Consider the following 27,590-nt stretch of genomic DNA (forward strand, 5'->3'; position numbering starts at 1 on the left):
AATTCATAAAATGCCACTGTCACAAGACCTTGACATCAACCAACCTTTTTTTTTCTTTTATTTATTTTCAGCATAACAGTATTCATTATTTTTGCACCACACCCAGTGCTCCATGCAATCCGTGCCCTCTCTAATACCCCCCACCTGGTTCCCCCAAAGTCCCACCCCCCGCCCCTTCAAACCCTTCAGATTGTTTTTCAGAGTCCATAGTCTCTCATGGATCAACCAACCTTTTAATGAACACTATCAACTTAAAAAAATAAATAAAAATGATCACTACAGAAGAAAACTCAAAATACATTGATCTTTTATAGTCCACAAATAAAAGATTCTTGATAGAGTTTTCCCCAAATCTGACATCAACCCTAAAATTGTACATGACATTTCCAATATAGGGGTGAGCCTGAAAAAAGCTTCCCTAAATTATGAATGATACAAAACATGCCTTGATCACCACGCTGAAGGGAAGACTAAACTCTCTGAATGGTCTCAGTTCTCTGTCTAGAAAATGGTATTATAAAACCACTGTCACATGAAGAAGCAATTAAAGAATGTGCAGCCTGATGTGGTAGAAGGGAGTGGGCAAGACTGAACAAAGGCAAGGAAAAAAGAGCAGGAGGAGGGAGGCAGAAGGCTGAGGAGATGAGGAGGAAGATGAAGACAAAAATGAGGATGGTGTTAATGATGAAGTTCATTCTAGCTCCGTGTTTTCTAATCTAATCTATGAAACACTGAAAACATTTACACACAACTCACTACAATCAAAGGAAACACATGAGAATATGAGGCTGTATAATGCTAGTTGTTCTATTATACAGGGTCATTTTCTTATAGTTAATTTTTTTTTTAGACACTTAACAGCAAGCTTTAATTCCGTAGCAGGACTCCTTCCCAGTAGCAGGAGTAAGTGAGTCCTAGAGGATGTCAATGACTACATAGTTCCAGGGATCCTAGCCTGGCTGTGCCACTGACCATGTGACTTAACCCATCTGGATTTGGGCTTTCTCTTTGTATCATTGGATTAGTGAATTTAAAAGGTATGCATCAATTCTGAAATTCTTTAGTAATTTGCCTCAAGCATTTCAGAGAAAGAAAAAGATAATGAAAAAGATCTTTTACAGAAAAGAGAACGGGCCCTACGACAAACTGAGATTTTTCTCAGCATAAGCAAATTATTTGTAACCTGGTACACAGATCCTTCTTTACTTTTCCAAACTTAATCATTGAGGTATAATTCACCCACCATAAAATCCAGCCTCTTCAAATATTGAATTCAGTGGTTTGTACTATATTCGCTATGTTGAGCAACATCAACACTACTGTCTAAGACAGAACATTTTCCTTACTCCCAAAAGAAACTCTTCACCATTTGCAGTCACTCCCCATTCTTCCTCCTCCCCCAATCTCCTGGCAACCATGAAGTATTTTCAGTCTCTATAGATGTGTCCATTCTGGACATTTCATGAGCGGAATCACAGACTCTGTGGCCTTTTGTGCATGACTTCTTTCCCTTGGCTTAGTGTTTCCAAGATCTATCCATGTTGTAGCATGTATCAGGACTTCATTCCTTTGCATAGCTAAATAATATTGCATTGTATGGATACATTGTATTTTGTTTATCCACTTATCAGTTGGTAGGTATCTGGGTTTCCATTTTTAGCTATTATGAATAATACTGTTATGAACATTTAAGTACACACTTTTGTGTAAACATATGCTTTTAATTCTTTTGGGTATATACCTAAAAATGAAATTGCTGGGTATATCATAACTCTATGCCTAAATTTTTGAGGAACTGCCAACAACTTCCCCAAAGCAGCTGCACCATTTTATGTTCCCATCAGCAGTGTACCAGTGCATCAGTTCCAATTCATCTACATCATCGACAACACTATTACTGTTTGTCTTTTTTATTCTAGCCATCCTAGTGGGTGTAAAGCGGTTTCTCACTGTGGTTTTGATTTCCATTTCCCTAATGACTAATGATGTTGAGTATCTTTTCATGCGCTTATTGGCCATTTGTATTTCTTCTTTGGGGAAATATCTATTCAAATCCTCTACTCTTCTTAAAATTAGGTGGTTTGTCTTCTTATCATTGAGCTTTGAGAGTTCTCTCTATAATCTAGATACTAGACTTATATCAAGTCTGTGATTTACAGATGTTTTCTCTCATTCTACAAGCTGTCTTCTCATATCCCTGACAGTGTCCTTTGAAGCACAATTTTGTTTCATTTTGATGAAGTTCAATTTATCTAAATGTTGTTGTTGTTGCTTGTGTTATACGCACAAGCAACATCCTCTGTAGGTTGCTTGTTTCTAAAAAACCACAACATAAACCAAGTAAGAGTATTACAGTTTGGGCTATTTAGATATTTCAGCTGTTTTAACCCACTGAGCCACCCAGGCACCCTGATATTTCAGCTGTTTTTAGTTGATTTTTCTATATGGTTTAAGGAAGGGATCCAACTTCATTCTTTAGCATGTAGATACCCAGCACCTTTTGTTGAAAGGGCTACCCTTTCCCCCATTGAATTTTCTGGGCACCCTTATCACAAATTAACTGACTATAAATGTATGGGTTTATTTCTGGGCTCTCAATTCTAGTCCATTGATCTACACCTCTGTCCTCATGCCGGTACCACACAGTGTTGATTACTGTAGCTTTGTAGTAAGTTTTGAACTGAGGGAGTGTGAGTCCTCTAACTTCATTCTTCAAGATCACTGTGGCTATTCTGGGTCCCCTGCATTTCATGAATGTATCTTTAAATAGCCTCATCTTGGCGGTATTTTAAGTAGCCACAAACTTTTGTCTGGTACAAGTTAGGAGCTGCAAGCTGGCATAGAAATTTGAAGCAGGTTCTTGTGTGGTGGTGCACAGAAAAAATAGTTATATGGGAGGATGGTGATATTTTCATTTTCAGTCATCTTTGGTGCAGTTTTAATGAAACAAACGTGGTGTTAACTGAACATCCTTCTGTAATTGCAAAAAAAAAAAAAAGTTGCAACTACTTTTGTTGGCTTCCAAGTAAATATAACTTATTAAAAAGTCTTATGTTGGTGTGTCAGGCAGTTAATAAAAATACTAAGCAATTTTTTCTGGATTTTTAAAGGTTTGTAGTATTTGTCAGCTTTCTAAAATTTCCATTTGTTCCTGATTTCTAAGTCTAAATATATATTCCCTTTTGTGTCCAACTTTCTTTTCTTTTTTAAAAAAAAAAGTGTAACCCCCAAAATATCTAAACGTCAGGCTCACAAAACTGCCAATCAGGCTTACCTGCAGACTGACTCACACACAGGTGTCCACAAGGACAACCCACAAGGCTCCTATCAAAGACATTGCAGCCCGTGGGATAGCCGCACATCTCCAAGCTGCTTCCGGAAGATTTCAGTGGCCTCTGCCCAGTCCTGCTGGGAACACTCTTACAAAAGTGCCTGGACCCACCTGGCCTCCCTATACATCATCTCTGACCATCCACAGTCTTCCTTCACCACAGCCTTCATCATTTCCTACCTTCCCACCTCACTCAACTGGCATGAGAGACATCGAGGACTCATCTTCCCCAAATCCAAGCCTATGGAGGACTGACACTTTGCCCCCTGGGACCACACTGACACTGAGGGAGTGATGGACATTGCTGAGGACTGGCAGGAGCCCAGGATAGAGACGTGGGTGAGAGCAGGTCACAGAGGGTTTGGAGGGGATAGGCAACCTGAGGGAAGGAAGAAAAGGGAAGGAGAGGAAGTTAGATGAGAGTCACTATCTCATGTAATCCTCTCAAACTGTATCCCCTTTATACAGATGGGGAAACAGAAACATAGAGATGAAAAGTGAACGGTTTACAGTCGCTAATAAGCAGCAAATGAGTTATGTGATCAAATCTAGACGCATGGTTCTCTCAACCAGAGGAAATTTTACCCTCCAAAGGACTGTTGGCAGCGTCTGTAGACCTTCTTGGTGGTCACCACTGGGGAAGGGGCTCTAGTGACATCTAGCTGGTTGAGGCCAGGGATGCTGTTAAACGTTCTACAAGGCACAGCGGAGCCGCCACAACCAAAGATTGTCTGCTGTGAAAGGTCAATGGTGCCAAAGTTGAGAAACCCTGGTCTAGAACTTCCCCTGGGCATTCGTTACCTTGCCTCCTTTCTAGACTTCTTGGCCTAAGAGATCTGGGCCCCACTCACCTGGGGGGTGGTCACAGGAACGAAGAGTGGTACACCCTACCCCATTCCCAGGTTAGATGCCAGGGTCAGTGCTCAAGCCACACCTCCAAAAGCAATGGTCACCAATTTTCCACTATGACAGCTCTGATCTCAGTCTCCCTGTCCATTGGAGGGAGGAGTTCTGGTCAGAGCAGGAGACACCAATTGGTTTCACTGCTTATGGTGGGTCACTCCCAAAGCCTGCTCAGTCTCGCCTGGTTTAGGTTAGTTTCCAGTTGTGGCCACAAGATGGCACCCCTACCCATTGGGACTGCTAAGGCTCTGAGCCTGGGAGAGCAGCATAGAGGATGTGCCAAGCTGGACAAAGGGCGGGGGCTGGACTTGGGCCAGTTCCAGAGCCTAGCAGGACCAGATCTAAGGCTTGCAAGTGCCAAGTGTGAGAACATAGGCCAAACTTGGCTTCAGGACTCCCTTCACCTTTTTCTAGTCCACTCTCAGCCCCAGCTCCTCCTGGAGCCTTTCTCACCACAGAGCTCATGGAACCTTGCACACCCTCCCCTCCAGGCATAACAAGAGAAATCCCAGAGCTGAGGTGTTAAAGGATATAGGACTTATAATTATTCATATCCAACAATAAAGAAGCTGAGGCCTAGAGAAGTTGAAGAACTTGCCCAAGGTCATAGCTAAGTCAATGATGGAGCTGGGATTTGAATACAGGCAGCCAGGCCCTAGAGGCTATATTCTTGACCACTGAAGAACACCCGAGCACTGGTAGTTCTTTGCACCCTCTTCTCACCAGCCACTGATCCCAAGAACCCTCTGGCATAGGACCATCAGGCTTCCTCTGCAAGAGAAGGGACAGATGGCTATGAATAAAGAGTGTATAGCTCAAGTGGAAAGGGGTGAGGGTCTCGGCTGGGCTGAGGGCCTATGGTTAGTGGTTGTGGGTGAGAAGCTAAGGCTCAGGCAGCAACTCCTCCTCCCACCCCCACTTCTCGGGGTGGGGGGTGGGGTTCTTTCTTTCTGTGTTGCCCTCCCAGTTTTTCTGAGCTTTCTGCAAATGCCAGCCTTTTACAGTGTGAAAAGGAAGTGAGAGAAGGGACTTTTATGTCCTTGCTTGCCGGGGTGTGGGGTGGGGTGCAGAGAACATTCTTTGGGGCCTGGGCTGGGAGTTGCCATCAAGGATCAAGGTGACAATCCTAAAGTGGGACAGCTCCCCTGTCCCCTGGGAAGCTCTTCTCTCTGAGCCTTTCTGCTTGCCATGTAGGGGATTTTAGGGTATAGTGGATACCCTTTTACATTTTCCTCACTCTAACTTTTATCTGCCTCTCTTTTTCTAGTTCATCCTCCAGGGCTAGGACTGACTAGGGCTCCTAATCACTAATATTGCTTCCACGAGCAGCCTTCCTCTACCTCTCCACCTCTCCACCTGTCCACTACATGGAGCACCCTTCAACTTCCCATTGTAGTTCACCATGAGAGTAGTAGCCTCAGTGGACTCTGCACTGACTCCCCGAGAGATCCTGGGTATGACCTTCCACCCTGTCACAGCTTTGGTTCAGGGCTCTGGACATTCCTGGCCTCTGACACTGGGATGCTCTGATCCCAGGCCCTCTCTTGGTCTTTCTCAAATCATCTAGCCCTGAGTGAGGAACTGCTGTGTTCTGGGCACTGGGGAGGAAAGCAAATGAGCAGCAGCCCCAAGGGAGCTGAAAGTCCGTTTCGGGGAAAGAGATGAGCTAAAGTGAAGGCTGGGGAGAGATACTCTGATCCAATGTGGTTCTTTCTGCAGGAGAGGGAGGAGGGTGAATCCTGGACCTCTATGGCTAGTTCAAACACCAAGGCTTTCTGAGAGAGAAGGGGTTAGACGTCTGGCTAGAAGGAAGAGATTTGGAGAGGTCTCTTTCTGTTGTCTCCCCATCGTGGTATCTCCTAGCCAAATGTGTGCAATGTGTGTGTGTGTGTGTTTGTGTGTGTGTGTGTGTGTGTTCATCTCTGTGTCCATCTTTTTCTCTTCTTTCTGGGAGTCCCCGTGTCTCTGTTTTATCACCTCCTTGGATTGCAGCAGAGCTTTCTGAGAGCTTATGTCCTGGCGAATCTGAATGTGGCGAGACTGAGCTCCATCAGGTCGGACTTCCTCCTGATCATAAGGGCCCTCTTTTTGTTTATGTCTATCTCTGCCCCTATCTCTGCCCTAACTCTGCCTCTCTCTCTTTCTGCCCTTGTCCTTCTCCCATCGCTCTTGTCATGCTCTGCCCCTCACCCTTTCCAAACTTCTCCACTCCTCCAAACCTTTCCCTACCACACACAGATTTCCCTGGGCTGGGATTTCCCTGGCCAAGTGAGGAGAGAGATGTCTAAGACATAGCTTTGTCCTCAGGCTCATAGCTGTGTCTGTAGGTCAGTGTAGAGGGACAGCTGTCTGCACAGTTAGCAAGTGCCTACAGGTAAATAAGAGCCTCCTGTCTTCTTAATTAAATCGCCCTTTGCCCAGGCAGCCCTGTGTTCGATTGGGCTGGGCTGGGATCAATAAGCTTCTTTCCTGGTGCGGCCAACCCTGGAGCTGGGCCTGACCTCCCCAGCCCTGCTCAGGCCCTCCTGCCTTCTTCCCCCAAAAGCCTGAGAGCCCTGGGAGGGCAAGGTGTCTTGTACTCGTGTGCCTGGGACAGAGTGTGGAACAAGAAAGGAGCAAAAGAGTGATTGAGTAAACTGAGGCACTGGTAGCAAACATGGGCCAGAAAGGCTTGGAGGCCTACACTGTAATCCCCATCCCCAAGATCAACTGTGAAGCTGTGGGGATCATAGCAGGAGCTGCTCCCATCCAGCTCCCCACCCCAACAACAGCTTACAGCCCAGGGAGGCTGAAGCCCAGTTGGGAGAGAGGGATGTCAGTGTTCAGGACCACTAGGAGCAGTTGCTCCTTTTGACCTCTAAAGGCTGAATACCCCTTTCATAGGCGATCCCCACCTAGGGATCCAGAGCTAATGTAAGAGGATCTGTGAGCTGGGATCAGTATGGCAGAGCCTGTGGCCCTCAATGGGAGACTAGGGTGAGCCTGGAGTTGTGAAGGGCCCAAGGTGAGTAAGGGGTGGAGAGGCAATCACAAGGTTCCAGGCTTATTGGGTTGTTATGAGGGCTTAAAGGATAGCGTTCGTTGTGTGTTGTGTGTTTGAAGGATGTTATTTTGGAGTCCATTCAAGAGGAACCTCTGACAGGATCACGGGGGCACCAGGTTCTGCAGAAAAGGTCGGTAGTAAAGGTTGCTTGGAGCCGCCAATACTGGTTCAGGTCAAGGCGTCTCTGATAGCGGTCGGGGTCGTCACATTTCACTAGGGGATCGGAAAGTCCCTTGTTTGGAAGGACAGGGACGGGTTTGTAACCGACGCCCTTGTAACCTCAGTCTGACCCGGGGGGCGCAGGCCTTAGACGTCTCCCGGAGCCCCCGCCCATCGAGTGGCGTTTCCCCAGGGCGGAGCGTCGGCGGGTCCCCCGGGAGAGCAGGATCCACGCGGGGCGGGCGCCCCCAGCGCCGGGGTTGAGGGAGGCCGGCTCCGCGCCGGGCTGGGAGGGGGGCGCGGAATCGGGGCTTTTTAGGACCCAGCGCGGCGCCTCCCTCCGGGGGCGAGTGCGGCTGCGCGCGCCGTGTGCTTGTGTCCGGAGAGCGGCGGGCTGGACGCGGACCGCGCGAGCGAGCAAGCGAGCAAGCGAGCCTAGCAGCAGCCCGGGCGGCAGCAGCGTCGCGGCGGCGGCGGCCGCTCCGCGCCTCGCCTCCCCGGCCTCGCCGGCTTAGCCGGCCTCGCCTCGCCGCGCCTGGACCCGCCACCCCCGCCTCCCGGTCGCGACCGCCGCAGCCCCCTCGCCTTGACCGGCACCTTCAGCCGCCTTCCCGAAGCCGGGCGCGAAGCGCCGGGCGCAGAGGCACCGGAGCCAGTGCCCACCAGCCTCGCAGACAGAGCCCAGCCCGGAGAACCCGTGCCCGGCCCCGCGCAGCTCCGCTACAGCCCGGGAGCTGTCCCTTCAGCACCGCCGCCGGAGCCAGAGCTTAGCCCCGCGGAAGCCCAGCTCGAGGCGGAGCGCGCACCGGGCGCAGCGCTCCGCGGTCGCCGCACCGAGCAGCGCCCCAGGTGCCCCTGCCCAGGGGGCCCGCCATCTCCTCCAAGAGGCGGGGAGGAGGAGCGAGGAGGGCGGGCGGGCAGGCAGGCGCGCCCGCCGCCGGGGGGAGCAGGCAGCCAGGCAAGGAGAGAGGGAGGGGGCCGGAACCTGCCCTGCGCCCCGAGCTGCAGCCCAGCCACGCAGGGAAGAAGGCAGCGGTCATCCATCTCCCCAGCGCCGAGAGCGCGCTGCGGCGACCACCGCACAGCCGAGCGCGAATTTCCCGGCCCCCTCTCCTCCCCTCCCCCTTCCGGGGGCTGATCTATCTGTCCGGCCTTTGGAGCAGCTGACCTTCCCCCAAAAAAGCTTTGTGTCAATTTCTTCATTTTCCCGCTGAGATGGGGACGGGAGCCCGGCCCCCGAACCCTCTTTTCCCTCCTCCCGGGGCTCGCCGCTGAGCGCCGTTCCTCTTCCTCCCTTCCTCCCTCCCTTTCTTCCTCCCTTCTTTCCTCCTCTGCCTCCTCCGCAGCCGGACCAGCTCCCTCCCCACATCTGGCGCCTAGAGACCCCTGGGATCCCGCGCACACTCCCTCGGACCAGCACCCGACAGAAAGCGCCCCGAGGGGCTTGGGTCGCTCTTGGGGTGGCCAGAGCCACCATCCTCTGTACCCCCCGACGGCTGGGGGGAGGGGGGAGGAGGCCCCGCGCCCCCCTCCCCGGCGCCAACTCCCCCTGGCGGCCGCTCCCATGGGTGTCGCTGGGCCGCGCCATGCCTAAGGGGGCGCCGCGATGGGCCAAGGGGACGAAAGCGAACGCATCGTGATCAACGTGGGCGGCACGCGCCACCAGACGTACCGCTCGACGCTGCGCACGCTGCCCGGCACGCGGCTCGCCTGGCTGGCGGAGCCCGACGCCCACAGCCATTTCGACTATGACCCGCGCGCAGACGAGTTCTTTTTCGACCGCCACCCAGGCGTCTTCGCGCACATCCTGAACTACTACCGCACTGGCAAGTTGCACTGCCCCGCCGACGTGTGCGGGCCACTCTATGAGGAGGAGCTGGCCTTCTGGGGCATCGACGAGACCGACGTGGAGCCCTGCTGCTGGATGACTTACCGCCAGCATCGCGACGCAGAGGAGGCGCTCGATAGCTTTGGCGGCGCACCCCTTGACAACAGCGCCGACGACGCGGACGCCGACGGCCCCGGCGACTCAGGCGACGGTGAGGACGAGCTGGAGATGACCAAGCGCCTGGCGCTTAGCGACTCCCCGGACGGACGGCCGGGCGGCTTCTGGCGCCGCTGGCAGCCGCGCATCTGGGCGCTCTTCGAGGACCCCTACTCCTCCCGCTACGCGCGGGTAAGTGACAATCTCTCCATCAAAAGAGCGGCGCCTGGTGGGGAAGGCAGGGTCCTCTGTCTCCCTGGGGCGGGGGTGGATTCCAGAACTGGCGCTTAGAGAGCCAGAACTGAAAGGAGAGAGAGAGAGAGAGAGAGAGAGAGAGAGAGAGAGAGAGTGTGTGTATACATAGGAAACCGTGTATAAGAGGGAGGATAAAAAAGAGGGTGCTCTTTGAGGGTGACTAGTTCTGTAGGTATGGAAGGTCTGCGTCTGTATTTCCAAATTTAATACGTCTGAGTGAGTACAAATCGGTGTTTGTGTGTATGAGTAGATTTGTGTGCATATTTATGTAAGTACGGTGGTGTGTCTATTTGGGTGGGTCAGATATTAGTGGGAAGGAGAGAACATGTGTGTATGTTTGAGTGTGCAGGAGTGCCTGTGCATGCATGTTTGTGTCTTTGCGAATGTACACTGGGAAGATGTGAGCTGCCCTTTAGATTTTGTCATGGGGGAGAGGAGCTGGGAGCCCTTCCTCCCTCCCAGGGAAAGGCATCTGGAGCCAGTCAGGGCCTACAGAGGAGGGCCTGGCCTGGTCTGCTGCTTGAGGCAGACCACCCCTCCCCAGGGAACAACCTTGGGCTGTTGTGAAGAGATGGTCAAGGGGGAATCTTTATGGCTAATTAAGTAGTGGGTATGGATGGGCCTGGGCTGTGGAGACGGTGACGTGGCCCCTCAGACCTGCTTCTGGGAACACTGCCTGTCCTTCTTCATCAAAAGGGGGGGGGGCGGTGTGGAGGGGGCCACTATGCTTATGCCTGTGCTGCCTCTGGGACCTGTCAGGAGCAGAGTGGGGGCTTCTAAAAGGGAACCTGCAGGAAGGTGTGTGAGAGGTGGGCGTGTCTTCATCGGCCACTCCCCTTTCTGGATAGCAGCGGGTTGCCGGAGAGCAAGGGCACCCTGCTGCTGACCTTGGCCTCTCAGAGGCTTCTCTGGATTAGTTTCTTCCTTTGTAGAATGGGAGAGGGGGTCTGGTGAAATCTCCGGGTTTTTATGTGCTTCACTGAGCCGAAAAGGGAAACCCTGGTAGCAGCCACCCACCCTGGAGGAGACGTTCATTGCATCCCCAGGGCTCTGTGAGGTCTGAATGGAACCTAAAGCGTGAGGGGGAAGGTCTAAGTTGGGAATTTAAAGCAAAGCCCCCCACCCCCACCCCCCTACCAGGCAGATCACTGCTCTTTTTTACTGCTCCACATCCCTTCCCTCCGCCTCCCAGGAGCCAAGGTGGGGAGGATGGAGCCGGGGAGGGGGCAGGATCAGTGCTGAGGGCCAGTGGGGAAAGGGGACTTGGGGGGCACTGATGTGTCCACAGGGAGAAAAGGGCTGTGTTTAGGCACAGGCCTGGTAGATCTGTGATGTTTTAGCATGTGAAGGAGGGAGAGCAGGACAGATTCTTATACATTAAATCCTAGAACAGATGTTGTGTGTTGGGGGGGTGGTTGGGGAGAGGACCAAGCCCCTCATTTTGCCACTGAAGACCCTACACAAGGTCACTCAGGGACCTAGAGGCGAAGCAGGACTAGAACACAGGTCTCCTGGGACCCCATCCTCCCCTGAGCTGGCTGCCAGCTCCCTGCCATTCCCAGAATGGACTGGACCCTCAGAGGTCTACCCTCCCCTCTCCTCCTGACAGAGGCCACCACAGCCAAGGGATTATGTAACTGGAGGCTGTGGCTGAGCTGTGGGGAGGGGCAGGAGAGGGGGACTGGGAGGTTGAACCAGTACGTGCTGGGGCTGGGGGCATGTTGGCAAAGGCCTGGGTTACAGCAGCCATCCATTCAGCCTGCATTTGACCTTGGACAGCATTTCACCAGCACCACCACCCTCCTCAGCCCAGGAAGGAAGGAGGAGGCCCAACTTCCTCATTGTCCTTTCGCCCACCTGGATCCCTAGTAAGAGGCTGGATACCCCCACCCCAACATTGGACTCAGCTTTCAGGTTCTGGGCTGTGCTCCCGACTTTCAGGATAGGCAGGGGGACATATGGGGCCTCTTCCAGCCCATCACCGTCCATCCTCTTCCACTTGACGTTCTTAGGCCATGGGGTGGCCTTCACCCAATGCAGATAAATGGGCTGGTTAGTGTGGCTTGGGGTCTTGTTGGTGTTCGAAGCCTTACAGAAACGTCCTGATTGTCTCAAGTGTTCACTGAGGAGCAGACTCTAAGCCAAGGGCTGGGGTGTCTTGGGGAGGTGGAGGTGGGTTAGAAGCCCCCCACTGTCTGTGCCACCACCTTCTCTCCCCAGGAGACTCATAGAGTCATTCTAACTCCTTTGAGTGACATCTGAGGACACTGAGGCCCACAGAGGAGGGACCTGTCCAAGGGCACTCAGGGGAACTGAGGGCAGAGCCTGGATTAGAACCCAGGCTTCCTGCTGCACGCTGGGCTGGCCTAGCTGCATTGCGCTGCCTCTCTGCGGCTCATCTGCGCAGGGAGCAGCGGGCTGCCTGCCCTTCCTCCCCCTCATCTCTGCTTTGCCGCTGCTGTCACCTTTGTTTACCCCTCCCCCCTCCTCACACGGGTGGGTCAGGATTTAAATTTGTATTCTAGATGCTAGACCAGAATCCTGGATGCGTGTGACATTGCATGTACGTGTGGAAGAAAAGCTGTACGTGTGTGAGAGAGACTCTGTGTAAGAGGGATTTTCTGTGGGTGTGAGAGACGCTTCATACGTGTGAGAAAGGCTGGATAAGAATAAAAACATGGGCCTGGGGGAGTAGGGTGTGCATGCGTGTGCCCCTGTGCACGTGTGTGTGGTATGTGTGTGTTTGTGGTGAGACTCTGTAAGAGAGATTCTGTGAGTCTCTGTATCAGAAATCCTGTGTGAATGTGAGAGAGACAGATTCCATGTGTTTGGAGATGGACTTTGTGTGTGAGAACGAGACAGCGTGGGAGACAGCGCGTACATAAGAAAGAGAGGGAGACTGTATGTGTAAGAGAAATGCTGGGTGTGTGTGAGAAACTTGAGGTGAGTGTGTCCCTGTGTGAGCGTACGGCTGTGTGTGGCGAGTGTGACATCGCACATGTGAAGCACTGCCTGTGAGGCTGTGTGTGTGTGTGTGTGTGTGTAAGGCTGTGTGCATAAGAACATCTGTGCATGAGGCCATACCTGGTGTGGGGGACGCTGCGTGTGGCTCGGACTGTGTGTTTGAGGCTCTGGGTGTCAGAGCACTGTGGGTGCTTGTTTGTGACAGAGACCTTGTGTTGCCCAGGTGTGGGTGTGTCTTGAGGAGGATGAAACCCCACACCAGCTTCCTGCTTGCTCCCTTGATCTCCTGATCCTCCTGAGCTGCCTTAGTGAGCGGTTTTGTTCCTCATGCCTGTCCTCGGTTGAAATACTGCTCTAGCCCAGGCCAGTGGTGGGCGTGTGGATCAGACAGATAGTGAGGCCACCCTGCCCCAGGCCTTCTTGCTGGCTCTGGAAGGTAAGGGCTGTTTGGCTGGAGCAGGAGGTCCCATCTGACCCCTTGAGGGGTGACAGTGCGAGCTAGAGCAGCCGGTTCCCTGGGTCCCCTCTCCTATACTTTCCTGGGCACCAGTGCTGAGAGGGTGAGGGGTGGGGAGGTGAGCTGGCACAGGATGGGGTGAAGGGTGGACACACACAAACAGAGGACGATGGTGACTCTCTGTGGTAAGGGCTGTGAGGGGGCTTCCGGGGGCTCTGAGAGGACGCACAGTCCCAGAGGAGGCAATGCTAGGGTAAGCTTTAGGGGGCAGGTGGGAATTAGCCAGGCAGATGGCAGGGGATGGCAGTCCTGGCACGCAAAGCCATGAGGGTGTGGGAGCAGGCAGGGCTGTTGGCAAAGCCTGGGGCAGCCCTGCCTTCAAACCTGTCCTTCTCTCTCTCTTGGCTTTTATCTGAGATTTGCACGTTTTCATCAGGAACATCGTTCTGTGTCAGGTCAGGGCTAATGGTGGTCCTTGTTCCGTAGGCCAGAGAGTATCCTTAGTATGTGGTGTGTACATGTGTGTGTGTAATGAGATCTGTCCCCTTTTCAAGTGACAGTCATTTGACCTTCCAAATGACAAGGAAGTCCCAGTGGTTCCCAAGCTGGGGAAGCCCCATCAGCCCACTGCCCACCTCCCCTCTGATGCTGGCTGTCTGTCTCTCTGCCTTGTCCCCTGCTCTTTGGGACCCAAGGCAGCCCTAACTTCTCCTCAGCTCCCTGGGAAGGAAATGCACTTGGTGGCTGGAGTGAAGAGCCCAGCAAGAGACTTCCGTTCTTCCCTTGGGTCTTAGCCGATACAGGGCTCTTGGAGTCTTGGTGAGAGGCGGAGAGAGAGAGCTGTTGTCAGGGACTTCTGAGAGACTCCCCCCCCACCTCAGAGTCTGTCAGGGCCCCATTTCTAGTCATGGTAACATGTGAAGGAGACCGTGAGCGGAGGAGAAGGGGCTGCTGGGTTACCCTCCCTGCTGCCACCCCCTGTGTCCCCCACCACAGTGTATCTGTCCCCCACTTGCTGTTTTTCTCCTTCCTATGATGCTTTAATAGGTGTCCTTGGGACTCTAGGTGGTATCACCCCCCGCCCTAGCTCCCTTGTCAGTAGAGAAAAATCACAAACCAGTGTCTCCCCATCCCAGTCTCTCGGCCCCTTCACCTCTTAAATTGGCCCTATGATTGAGTTAATGAAAGAGTCACTGAGTTGGTGTACGGAGAGCCCCCTGTCACAGGGCCTCACATGCAGTAAGTGCTCAGTAAATGTTGGTTGCTATTATCACTCTGATTATCCGTGTTATCCTTCCCCTTCATGGCTCTCTAGAGTCTGTCCTTTGCCCTCCATTTCCACGTCCACCACCCTGGTGCAAGCCACCAATGTTCCCCTCAGACCTACCCCTCCGGCGGCTCCCAGCTGTTCTCCTGCCTTCAGCTCCTGCCCCCTCCACTTCATTCTCTACTTGGCCACCACATAGAGAGGTCTCTTTAACTCATGAATCTGTCAGCCTATTCCCTTGCCTGTTTAAAACCCTTTGGTGCTTCCCTGGACCATACTTTGGACTCTCCAGTCCTGCCTGCCTCCTCAGTCTCCTCTGGCCTGACTCTCTGTGGCTCACTGAGTTGCAGCTACCCTGGCCTCATTTCAGTTTCTTGCCTGGGCCAGGCGTCCCTGCTTCCGGGCCTTTGCACATGCTGTTCCCTGGGGAGCATTCTTTCCTCCTGGTCTGTACTTCTTCATCCTTCACACCCTGCTTGAAACATTGTTCCTTGGTGATGCCTTCCAGACCCCACACCCTGGGTCAGGGTTGAGAGTCCTTCCTTTCCTTCAGAGAAGCTATCTGGTATGTAATAAAATGTTCATTAGCAGCTTTGCTTGATTCAAGTTTGTGTCTTGCTCCAGACTCTGAGCTTCCTACAAACTCAATATAATAGGAGCTACTGTTATGACAAGATGAGGAAGTTGTGGCCTGAGAGGGGCCACATGTGAGCAGATGGGGGGCTGGTTCAGAAAGCCAGATCTCTAACTGCCAACTCTGTGGCCTAAGAGTCCTCAGGCACCTTCGCCATGCCTCAGGGAGTGTCTAGAGTTCTATGCCCTGGAGGCAGATGTCTTTGCTCCTTGACTATGGGCAGGAGGCCTGCTATCTGCCAGAAGCTTTGGGAAGACAGGCAGGCGGTTGTCTTAGAGGTGTTGGGGGGGGAGTCCGGAGGGGACTCATTTCAGGGCCTGCTGCCTGGGCCAGGGATCTTGGGGCCTCCCAAGACAGCTGAATATAGTGCCATGGCTATTCTGAGCGGTCCCATGACCAGTGTGCTCACTCTGGACCAAAAGGTCAGGGCCTTGAGCCGCTCCCTCCCATCAGCCCCTAGGCTAGCCAACGGCCTGAGCTTCCCTTCCCTAGAGACAGGGTCCAAGGAAAAGAGGACTATTGGCTGCCCAGGCCTGATTCATGGAGACCCCTTGGGTAGGAGGGACTACCTTCCACATGCATGACGGCTGTTGGAGAAGATGGGTGCTCCTGGGCCACCTCTAGCCACTTACCTTCATTCGGTGGAGGAGGTGCAGACTCAGAGAGGGGAAGACACTTACCCAAAACCACATAGGGAATTAGTGAAACTCCAACTCTCATCTTCTCCGCCCAGGGCCTGGCCATTTGCATCTCTTTTGGCTCTCAGTTTTAACAGAGCACCAGGTACTACCTGCACATGCTGTTCTTTTACTTACCCCCATAATTTCCTCCCCTGAGGGAGGGGGATGAAGCCTTCAATGGCCCTCCCACCCCCCTTCTCCAGGCCCCCTGTGCCCCCCACCCAGGACTCAGCACATCTGGTTCAGATGTTTGCAGGTCATTCAACCCAGAGTTGGCCCAAATTCTGTTCTTACCATCCTCCTAGCAAGATTTTTCTAGAACCCCTTTCCTTTCTTGAATCATAATACTAACGGCTGCTATTTACAAAAGCATTTACTATGTATCCTTCATAAGGGCTTCATTTCCATATTCTCATTTAATTCTCACAAAACTGCCATGGAACTGTATCATTATCATCACACCAATGTCACAGATGAGGCTGCTGAGGCTCAAAGCAGTGAGTAACCTACCCAAGGTCACTCAGCTCCCTAGCGGGAGAGCCAGCCCTCGGACCAGGGCTGCCCGCACTGGAACTCTGTCCAGAACCACTGCTCAGGACTGCCTCCCACTGCCATTTCAGGATAGTGGGGTCTCTGGCCCAGGCTAGGGTTTCTATCTCCTTACCCTCCTCCCCCAGCAAACACTCATTCTTCACAACCTGTCTGGGATTCCTGCTCATCAAGTTGTGGGCCCTGAACTTGGGTAGGTAAGGGCCCAGCCTCAAGGGCTAAGACGTGCTCTGACAGTCCCCGGGGAGAGGGTCTTCCGAAGGTGCGGCATTGCCCCCCACTAGCCGTGCAGGCTCTGGGGCTCCATATGCCTACAGGGGAATGGCAGAGGGCTCAGGGAAGGTCCAAAGTTGTCCTGCACAAGGTGGTAGATACTTGGGGGAAGCCAGGGGTAATGCTGGCTCCCCCTTAGCATGGCATTCGAGGCCTTCTGCGCTGGAACCCGGACATGAGCTGCTCCCTTCTGCCAGCCTCCTCCCAGGGCTTCTCATCTCCAGCCTTCATTCCAACCTCCGGGTTTTTGCGTACTTCTTTCCCTTTCTCAGTGTCTCTTCTAGACTTGCTGAATGTGACAACCCATTCCACAAGGCCCCTAATGCTTACCCTGGCCGCTCCTGCCCTAGCTGACCACTCTGGGGAGCGAGGGTTGGGCATGGAGTAGCCAGGCTTGCACGATTTGAGCTGGAGGACACTGGGGACACTTCTGGAGGCCTGTGACTGGGCCAGGTGGGCCCTCAGGATCAAGGACCGGTCCAGGTGCATGGAGAGATGAGGCCACAGACAGTTGCCCTGTTGTGGGCATCAGGCAACTAAGCCAGAGCAAGGTCTGTAGCTGAGCCATTAAACCAAGCCAGGCTCCCCTGGGCCAATCCCAGCACCCCCTCAGGCTGCAGGGTGGGCCTCTATGAAGTACAAAGGTCATTCCAAATGACCAAGTGCCTCCCCAGTCTGGACATAACAGGAGCCTAAGAATTCTGGACTTCAGCTTTCCGGAGTCACTGTGGGTGCCAAGTTAGTCCTTCCCTAGGTGTCCATCCACATCTTCAGCCCTGCCCCTTTCTAGGACACATTTGAGCTCTCCTGCCAAGGGCCCTGACACCAAGCAGGGAGGAGCCCCGGGGAAGGGATCTGAAGAGCTTCCTCCTTTCCTCCTACATTCATTCAGGCTCTCTCCACCTGCTCTCATTCATTCCTTCAAGGCACAGGAATCACACCCTGCCTGGGCTTGCCACTGTGATTGGTGTGACCCGTCCCTGGCTCTCCCAGGCACTCCCGGGCATAAACCTGTGGGTCCCACCTCCTCAGCGTGTGCTTTGCTCAGGCCCAGCAGGTGGCACCTGTTTGCCCTCTTCTGCAGGCCGTTCCCTTGGCCATGTGCCCTGTGGGAGCTGCAGAGAGGTGCATTTAGAGAGGAAATGCTGCAGGGCGGCTAGCTTTGATGGGGCAGGGGGCGCTGTGGGGCAGTGAGCGCCCTCTGTGCCTGGTGGGGCTGGCCCTGGGCAAGGCTCTCGGCAGCGGTTGGTCTGGGGGCTGCAGGGGTGCTTATGGGGGCATTCCCACCTGTGACTGACTCTCACATGACCCAGGCTGCTTCCAAAAGGTCAGGCTCCTGGGCTCTGTCCCTCAAGAATGATTCCTGGATCTGGGGGCCGGGGTGCTCAGGATGCTGACTCCGCTCCCGGGCAGGGAGACTCTCAACTGGGGGCTGGGGACATAGGGGCTCTTGCCAGTTGGCGTGGTCCTCTGACCAACAGCACCGATGTCACCTGGGCACAGGGTAGAAATGAAGAATTTCAGGCCCTACCGGAGACCTCCAGCGTCAGGACCTTCATGTTAACAAGATCCCCAGATGAATCATACACACCCTCGGTTCTGAGAAGTGCTGAGGTGGGCAGCCATTCCCAGTTGAGAGGAAGTATCAGGACACCGAGAAGCCTGAATGGGTGTGTGCAGGGTGGAAGAGCTTCAAGGGGGGTGATTCTGATCTTTCTTTGTGCCCAATTAGTTGGCACCAGGGTGACAGGCCTGGGGATGAGGCCCAGGCCAGTAAGTTCTCAGACCAAAGCGCTTGGCACCATCCTTGAGTCCTTCCTTTCTCTCACGCATCAGCAAATCCTGTTGCCTCCATGTTGAGAGCATCCCAGAAACCAACTGTGTTACATCACCTCCACCACTAGGTCCCTAGTTGAAGCCATCCTCTTCTCTACCCTGGATGACTGGGAATTGTCCCCCCTCAGGCTCCTTCTCCACATGCAGCCAGGGCCATCCTGGGTAAAATGCTAGTCAGACCAAGCCACCTCTGTGCTCTGCTAACCCCAGCTTCCGGTCTCACTCAGGGAGGAGCCCAAGTTCTCCTGAGGGTTCGGAGGCTCCACATGAGCTCCTGGCCCCTACCATCTCCCTTCTGCTCTCCTGCCTCTCTCCCACTTCTCATTCTGGCCTCTGTGGTTTTCCACCAATACAGTGTTTGTGCCTCTGCCTCAGGACCCTTACTCTTGCTGTTCCCTCCACCCGGAGCATCCCCCTCCCCCTCACTCCTGCACCTGCTTCAGGTCTGGACTTGGATGTCACCAGCTCAGCTCAACCTCCTGCCGTTCCATGCTCTCCTGTTTCCTCCTTTGCATTAACACCATCTAACTGTATTTTACTTATTTATCTCATTTGCCGTCTGTTTCTTTCACTAGAACCTAGAACAGGACCTGGCATGTAGTGGGTGTTAAATAAATATTTATTGAGAAAATGGATAAGGAGACCAGAGTTCAAGACCTAGGTCAGACACCATACCCTGGAGCCTGTTCCCAGCTGACCCCCTTCTTCCTTGCCTCACCCGGGGACACAGTGCCTCCATCCCCGAGCCTAGAGCAGTGATGGAGAGACAGAGACGAAGGCAGTGCTGGGGCTGCGGAGTGTCCTGGTCAGGGCAGGGGGTGGGGGGAGGCAAGCAGCAGCCAGGACAGGTCCTACCTGCCACTGTCACCACCCAGGGCCACGTGAGGCTTTTCCCATCCCTCCCCCTTCACCTCAGCAAACTCCTTTTTCACTCCAGTTCAGCCCAGTGAGCCCCTGGCCCGCCCCCCACAACCGGAGCTCAGAGACTGAGAAACTAGTTTCCTCAACCAGGACTCACGAGCTCTCACACAAGGACACACGTGTTGCCGGGACAGTGTTCCCAGGCCCAGGTGGTCCGACCAAATGCCCAAGTGTCACTTCTCTTGCGACTCCTCCTGGAGGCCAGCCAGGCTCTTCTGCTGTCCCTCCCCATCTTCCTCCCCATCCACCTCCTTCTGTTCCCTGTCCCTTCTGTCACCCCCTTCCTTCTATGAGTTACTGACTGTCAACACAAACTCTTCCCCTTGAAATCTTAAGGATGCTTTTTGTCCCAAGGTCCCCGGCTAGGAGTCCCAGTCACATGTTCCACTGAAAGTGGATGGACCTCGAGGCCTCACTTGACAGTGTGACCTGGAGCCCAGTCTCTCCTAAGAGCGTGTCCTCTGGAGCCAGGAGGCCTGCATTCATGTTCTGGCCCAGCAATTCCCAGCTGTGTGACCTTGGACAAGTTCCCTAACCTGTCTGTACCTCGAGAGGGATATTAATAGCGCCTGACTCATAGGGAAGGGGAGAGGCCTGAATGTGTTAAGCACTTAGCCCAGAACCCGAAACATAATAAGTTCTTAATTATCGTAGGTTCCATTATTGTCTTTTCGCCGGTGCTTGGCTCTGGAAGACCCAGACCGTCAGCTGTTCTCTGTCGGCTTCCTTCTTTCGGAAACTGACTCCCCTTTTAAATAACTCTCTAGGGGTCACCTCACCTACCTTGGCCCTGGGGTCTCCCACTTCCGGAGTCTGTCTCCCAGGGGCCAGATTTCAGGGATGTCATCTTGGCAGGGCCTGCATTCCGTCTTGCTTTCTGTCACAAAGCTGCTGGGTGTCACGGACAGACCATGGCCCCTCTGATCCTCAGTGTCCCCACTGGTCGGTGTGGGCCACTGGTCCCAGCTCTGCCTCCTTGTCCCAGTGTAGTGGGCGATGAGGGAGATGGAAGACAGAAGTTGTGCCGCGGAATAAAGGGGTGGGGGGGGCAGGCATTGACATCTGTGGTGGGGAGCCAAGCACAGGCACCTGAGACGCTGACAGGACCCCCAGTGTGGAGGGGGCTGGCGGGCAGGGGACCAGGTATCCCAGCTTTGGGCCTCAACGTGTCTAACTTTACAGGCAATGCATGGTGAGCACTGGCTGCAAGGGCCAGGCAGACCCTAGATGCTTCTGGGGCCCGGGGCTCCTGTGGGTGCCAGGGGCCGGTGCCCTCTCGGGCTGGCCTGCCCCGCCAGGCTGACGCCAGGCTGGGTGGGGATGAGCTAATATTAGCTGGGCAGCCCCAGACAGCTGAGCTCAGGGGGCCTCGGAGCTTCACTCTGCCCAGGCTTAGATGTAGCTTTGGCCTGGGCCACAGACGCCAAAGGAAGCTTTCTCAAGCCTGTGCACGGCCTCGGATGCCCCTTCAACCCTGGCCGGGTCCAGACCTTCCCCAGACCTAGCCTGGCAGCCCTGCTCCTGCTTCACTCTGGCTCCGGGCCTGCCCACAAGCCCCTGGCCCCCTGCCCATGGTGTGCCCCCGCCTTACCTCTTTCCTTCTCCATCCACAGCGCAGGAAGGGCCTTCTCGCGCTACACCCATACTCTACCCTAAAGATGCTCTCGGTAATTCCTGCCAGGGGCTGCTGTTAGCATTCACTTGTTCCTTCATTCAGTCGACGTAATTATTGAGTGCCTCCTGACTCAATAGGTAGGCACTGTTCTAGAAGCTAGGAATAGAGTAAAGACCAACATGGCCAGAAATCTCTGCCCTCAAGAAGTTTACATTCTAGCGTAGGGAGAATAAAAGAGAAATAAATGGACACATGAATATAAAGTGTGTTGGATGGTGGGGAGTGCTGTGGAGCTACGTCACAGAGGGTAGGGCCAGGAAGTGCTGGGGGGTGGCGAGGATTTTAACCAGTGTGGCAGGAAACCAGGTGATGTTTCAGCAAAGACTTGAAAGCAGGGAGGGAGGGAGACATGTGACATCTGGGGAACAGGGGCCGTGAGACATGCACAAGTCCTGAGCGGACCCGTGTGCCTAGGGGTGAAGACCCCGCGAGAGGCCAGTATCCAGGGCCGGGCTCAGAGAGCTGAGAGACTGTGGGAGGTCAGAAAGAGAAGAGCAGAGCTCCCCATCACCCCACTGTGCTCTTGGCGGCAGGGTCTCGCGGCATGGGCTCTCTGGGTGTGCCAGCCTGGTGTTTGGTGGTGTTTATGTCTCCACCGTGGTCCTCTTCTCTCCTCTTCCCTCCCCTCCCATGGCCTCAGGGGCCGCACAGTCCTCACGTCTAGGAAGCTGGGCCTCAGGGAGGGGGCCCTTGCCTCACCACAGTGGCGACCTCTGTCTTTTCCCAAAAGGCCAACTGTGCCAGTCAGGACGAGGTGTGGGGCCACACAAGGCTGCCACCAAGCTGTGGGGATGCTGTCCTCTCAGGGGCGCTGGGGCTGGAGAGAAGTTGGTATGGGAGCCAGAGGGAAAGGGCCCTTCCAGACCAAAGTCTTTCAGCAATTTGCATTCTCATAGCCCCCCATGGCTGCTTACCTGCTTCTCACTGGGTCAGACTTTGAGAAGATGGTCAGTGTAGTGTTCATGGGCCAGACTGGAGCAGACTGCCTAAGTCCAAACTTGGCTCCGGTGATTATTAGCTGTGTGACCTCTGTAAGCCTCAGCCACCTCAGCCGTAAAGGGGGGATACCAAGAGTTCCCACTTCAAGGGGCTGCCATGAGAACCCAACGAGATAAGGTCCAGAAAGCTGGTTAGTGCAGTGCATGGTCCAACACAGGTGTTCCAGTCATGCCTGATCACTCTCACCATTTGGCACATGAGGCATCTTTCTAGGAGGTCCCGCAGACACTGGCCTCTCCCCCCAGGGGATTTGGAGAACATGAAACGTATGTCTAAGAAGGGGTTGCTGTAACCAGGAGGCTTTGGTGGTTCCGCAGGGACCTTCTCCGCCCATGAGGATGGTAGATCAGGGAAGTGTGACTCCCTTGGGTCTTGTCACCAGGGCAGGACTCTGAAGATATTTTAGACCACAGCCTCCCGCCAGGGCCAGCATCTTACCACTTAGAGATTAATGTTTTATACTCAGCCTCAGGGGTTCTCTTAGCAGCTGTGAGGAACACAGTCACCCACTGGGCCACCTGGAGCCACCAGAGTCCCAGGATGAGGGCAGGGCTTTTGGTGGCATACAGAGCAGGCGCCTGCTGAGGGCCAGGCCCAGGCGGTGTGCTTCTCCCCATATTGCCATGGGAGCTCCCACCTGGGCGCCCGAGCAGCCCACATGCCCGGAGCATGGTCCTTGTCTTGGTGGGTGGGGGGGCTTTGTTATCTCATCCATAAACTGTGCATCATGGTGCCACTTACCTCTCAGGGGAGCCGGGTAAATGCACCAAGCAGAGGCAGAAAGATAATTCGTGAGGGAGAAAATATGGTTCAAAGCAGGGCCATGTATGCTGGAGACTGCTGTCTCAAGGGCAGGGGAAGGGTGAGGAGGGAACAGGTAGAGGCGAGAGCACAGGCCTCAGTGTGGGCTTAGGCAGGTGGCATCTGGCCAAGCCTCTTTGCTCCTGGTGGGGGTGTGCTTCGGAGGGCAGAGCCTGAAGCATTGTGCCTAGCACACAAGACACGCTTCCCTACCAGGGGCACCACTGAACCTGTTCCTGGGTTCATATGCCCTGGGAGGGCTGGCATGATGAGGGCTGAACCACAGAGACAAGGAAGCAAGCTGTGGAAGCTTTGTCCGGTGGCCCCACAGCCTCAGGGGCAAGAACCACTGTCACCAGTGATGTATTTAGCAGCACAAAGGTTAGAAATGCCAGGCACTGGCTTCTCTTCTAGGCAGCAGGAACCATGTCTCCTGAGGCCTGGCTGTCACCAAGCAGATATTTTTTTTTTTTCCGTCTGGCAGTCTGGGGACCTGAGTAAAAGTCTCAGAGTAAGGAATCGCTGTGCTTTGTACCAGCTGGGCAAGTCTTTCCATGCCCATGGCCTTCCTGAACTCTGTTGTGCTACCCTGGGAAAATCCTACCCAACATGTCTTTCCAGACCACCCACCCTTGGCCTCCAGGTACATTCGCCACTTCCTTAGCTGCTCCCCTGTGTCCTGCCTTTGCCTGTTCTGTTCCTTCTTGAACAGTCTGCTCTGCCAGAGAACTTCTCCTGCCCTTGATTGAGCTGCCCTATTGAGGTTTCCTGTCTCCCCAGCTCAGCTGCAGCCTCTTTGAGGAGGAGGGTCAGCTCAAGGAATGATGGTTCCTGTTATATAATATGGGATCAATAAATCCTTGCTAAAGTGACATACTTCACCACAGCCCTTTCAGGTGGAAGAATGAGATAGTATCTGCATTTCATTGATGAAGGAAAAACTGGCCCAGAGAGATTAATTTATTTGCATGGGCCATCCATCTAGTTAGTAAGTGGTGGTAGAAGGACTAGATCCCCAGGTCATCTTTGGGCAATTGAGAAGGTCAGTTACAGCAGTGCTATGTTCCTTCCCACTCTATTATGCTAAAGTTGTGTGGTCAAGAATGAGGAGGTTGGATGGTCAGATGGGTGATTGGCAAGTGGATGAAAGAGTGGATAAAAGGATGGTCCATGGATGGAGATGAATGGGTGGTAGGAAGAAGGTATGAATGGACATCCCACTGGGTGGGCACCTTGGCAGATGGGTGCTCAAATCAATGGTTTTAAGGATGGATGGAGGGATACTGTTCTAGTGCCTTGGCTTCAAGGCAGGAAAGGAAGTTTCACCTCTCATTCAAAGAAAATATCCCAGAGGAGAGGACTGGGAAGCTGAAGACTTCAGGGTGCAAGGCAGGGTAGAGAAACCTAGCCACCGAGCAGAGAAATTAGGTTTGCAGATGCAGGGGTGGACGGTTCGTGGAGCGAGGGAGCTTGGAGCTGGGGGCCAGGACTGATCCGGGAGACCAGCCCATACTCAAAGGTGAGAGGTTCTGATCAAGCAGCTGCAAGACAGGCTGGAAAGAAATTGCACTCAGAGCCCCATGACAGGGAAGCCTTGGGTCCAGAGTTTTCTGGACGCCCTGTGGCCACTGGAAGGCAGACAGCGAGTGGGGGGGCGGGGCTCTGAGCCCCAGGCTGCACGAATCATACCTCTGATTTCAGTCTGTCCTGGGGTCAGGAGGCCACTTCTCCTCCCTAGGTCCCCAGCCTCGGTGAGCAAGTCTCTCCTATAGCACCAGCAGGCTATAAAAGGGGACAGTGTAAAAGGGGACAGTGCCACTCTCCTGGCTGAGGCAGGCACCCTCCTGAGTCCCCTGGCTCGGGAACTCCAAGACACATTGTCTGCCCCTGCTTCTTGTCATCAGTCCCCAGGGTCTAGACATGAGCTCCGAGGCTTTCATTTTAATTATCCAGCAAGGGCCGGTAGAGGGACCACAGACATGGGCGGTAGGGTCTGGAGGCTTAGAGGATGCTAGCCTACAGCAGATTCTTCCAGCAGGAGCTGAGGACCTCCATTTGCACGATGCATGGAGCTGAGAGCTCCAGGCTCCCTCCCAAAGCCCAGAGCATTCCCCAGCGCCAAGCTGCACCCCCTCCACACATACACTGGCCCCAGCGATCTCCCTGGGAAACCAGGTCCCAATGAGAGTGCCTGGTGTGCCGCTAACCACTCATTACAGTCACGGCTGCAGCTAAGTATAGCTCCAGCACACACAAGACCAAGACAACAAGGGGAAGGCTTTCCATAAAAAAGCCCCACAGGCGAACACACAAACATCTGCACGTACGTGCTCCCCATGCTCACGCGTGCCAACGGCTCTAGATGGTCACAGACCCGTACCTGCACCAACACAAAGTTTCACTCCCTCCCTCAGGCTTTCATTCCATGAATGGGTGTTGAGGGGCTGGGAGAGTGGTGAAGAGCCTGCATTCTGCAGTCAGACAAAGCTGGGTTTCCAGTTCCAACTCCATCACCTCCCAAGTTCCTGATCATGGGCAGCCTAGCCGCTCCATGCCTCAGTTTCCCCCCCCCCTACAAAAATCGGGTGGTCACCACAGTGCAGAACTCAGAGTTGGTCAAGGTCAGTGAGATGGGACATGTGTGAGTGCTCAGGATGGGTCTGGCTCGGGGAAAGGGTCAGCACATGGTAGATGTCTGTGTCCTCGCTCCTGAGTAACTACTGGGTGCCCAGCTCTGTGCTGGGAGCTTTATTTAAAGCTGTTGTTTCTGGAGGTGGTTGTGAAAAATGGTGCCTGGTGTATAATGGGCACTCAGTGAATATTGTATGATTGAATGAATGAACAAACCACCGAAAGCTGCATGGATGGATGGTCGGATGTCCCCGGAGCTCTCTCCTCTGAGGAGGCCTCCACCCTCACTTATCTCTCGGCCAGGCTGTGTCTCCAGTAGGATCTAGGTATTCTTGTGGGTAACATAGGGATTCTAGGGGGTAGAGGAGGAGCTCCAGGGGGTCTGGGCGCACCCCCGCCCCATTTGGCAGATGGGGGAATGGCCGCACCGTGGACAGTACCCGGTCCTGCTGGGACAGACAGAGTAGACATGCAGTAGCAGGCAGGGGCCTGGCGGCAGACAGGCAGGCACTGGGGCCCCTGGGCCCCTGGCACTTGGTAAGGCTCTGCTTGCCGGGAAGGGGCTGGAATTCTGTGCGGCCTGGGTAGGAGGTAGGAAACCAGCTTCAGGGTTTAAGGGTACTGTCACCGTTCCCAGCCTTTGAATAGGCCGGCAGCTAAACTGCCTGGGCCATCTCCTCCCATCGCACCTCCTCAAAAAGAAAGTGACATTTCCTGGTGCTTTTTTTAAGCCCAGGCTGGCTGGGCCTGGCACCGGGCGTGGGGTAGGGAGGGGCGGGAGGCACTGGGAGTCACACAACCTGAGTCTCTACTCACCTTGTGTGATCTCAAGGCCCTGGGAATAGACAAGGTCTCATCTCCTTGCCATGTGCCCCCAATGCCAGTGGCCACACTCCAGGACTGGCATGCAGGTTTTGAATTCCATGTCCCCATGCCAGGGATGCCCCTGAGGCAGGCCTCGAGCTGTTACACTCCACAATGAATGTCTTCAGCCGGCCGGCCTGCTGGAAGTGAACAGGAACTTTCACGCCTTCGTGTCCACTGTCCTGACTCATTTGTGTTCACGGCCAGTGGGCACCCAGGTCTTTATTGGCTCTGCCCACTGTCAAGAGAGGAACATGGTTGTACCCGCGCCAGCGGAGGCATGAGTCTGCTATCAGTGAGTGTCCCCGTTGCCCGTGTAGACGTGGATCTGCTCTCACTCTCTCTGCCCACTGCCAGTGTAACAAACAGCCTCTGTGGAGATGAGGCTGGTGAGGACCGAGCCGGATGATCAGTGACCAGATGAGTCACAGATGCATAGACAAAGATGATCCTTGCACCAGTGTCCATATACATCTGCTGTTAAGTGTGTCAGTGCCGGCATAAGCAAGAGTCTGAAGTCAGTGTCTGTGTACCTCGCCAGTGTTGACGCCGGCGCCGTGTCAGTGAATCAGGGATGGCGCACGCTGTCCATGCAGAGGAGGGGACGTGGGCGCCAGAGGACGTGAACCCCTAAGGAGGATGAAAGGAGTAAACTTCGCTGTGTTCATTGCATAGATTGAAGGAGTGAGACAAGCAGACATGGGCAAATATCCATGACCTTCCCACAGAAGAGAGGCCATCCTGGTGCTTAACTGTGCTCCTGGTCCCCAAGAAAGGGGCCCCTTTTTCCTTACTAGTGTGTGGCACATGGCTGGGCCTGACAGCAGGGCCAGCGCCCATCCCCAGATCTGGCCCCTTCACGGTACTTACATTCTAAGGTGGAAGAGAGGCCAAGAATAAATACCAAAAGTAAAGAAATCAGATGGTGGAAAGTACCAGCACTCACGCAGCTGGCCCCTCGGATGGGCTGAACATGGCCCGCTGTAAGTCACGCATCAGTAAAGCTGGGGAAGTCCATGATGGTTCATGATGGTTCTGTGAGGGGCAGGAGAGGAAGCTGGAATCGGCCGGGGGGTGCTCATTGAGAGAAAGCCCCAGAAGGTGCTGAGGGAATGAGCTGTGAGGATACCTGGGGAAGGGCGTCTGGCCGGGGTGGGGGGAACAGCCAGTGCGGGGGCCCTAAGGCAGGCGTATGTCTGGCATGTTTCGAGAACATGTTTGAGGAGGCGGGTGTGGCTGAAACAAGCGAAGGGGACAGCAGCAGGAGAGGAGCTTGGCAGGGGGGAGGCAGTGTGGGACCAGATCATGCAGGGGCCGCGTGGAACGGGAGGACCTTGGCTCCTCCTCTGAGAGAAATGGGGAGC

General features: G+C 54.2%; 1 protein-coding gene across 1 annotated transcript in view; it reads left to right on the top strand.

Annotated features, from left to right (window-relative positions):
* The first annotated feature begins 9,033 nt into the window (after nucleotides 1-9,033).
* Nucleotides 9,034-27,590, top strand: part of KCNC1 (potassium voltage-gated channel subfamily C member 1) — a 43,295-nt gene continuing 24,738 nt past the window's right edge. Inside the window, exon 1 of the mRNA XM_059137634.1 lies at nucleotides 9,034-9,612. Within this exon, the coding sequence (XP_058993617.1) occupies nucleotides 9,043-9,612 (570 nt within the window). The 5' untranslated portion in view covers nucleotides 9,034-9,042. The remainder of the gene's footprint in view (nucleotides 9,613-27,590) is intronic.

This window comes from Mustela lutreola, chromosome 1 (assembly GCF_030435805.1).
Source record: "Mustela lutreola isolate mMusLut2 chromosome 1, mMusLut2.pri, whole genome shotgun sequence".
Classification (NCBI taxonomy): domain Eukaryota; kingdom Metazoa; phylum Chordata; class Mammalia; order Carnivora; family Mustelidae; genus Mustela; species Mustela lutreola.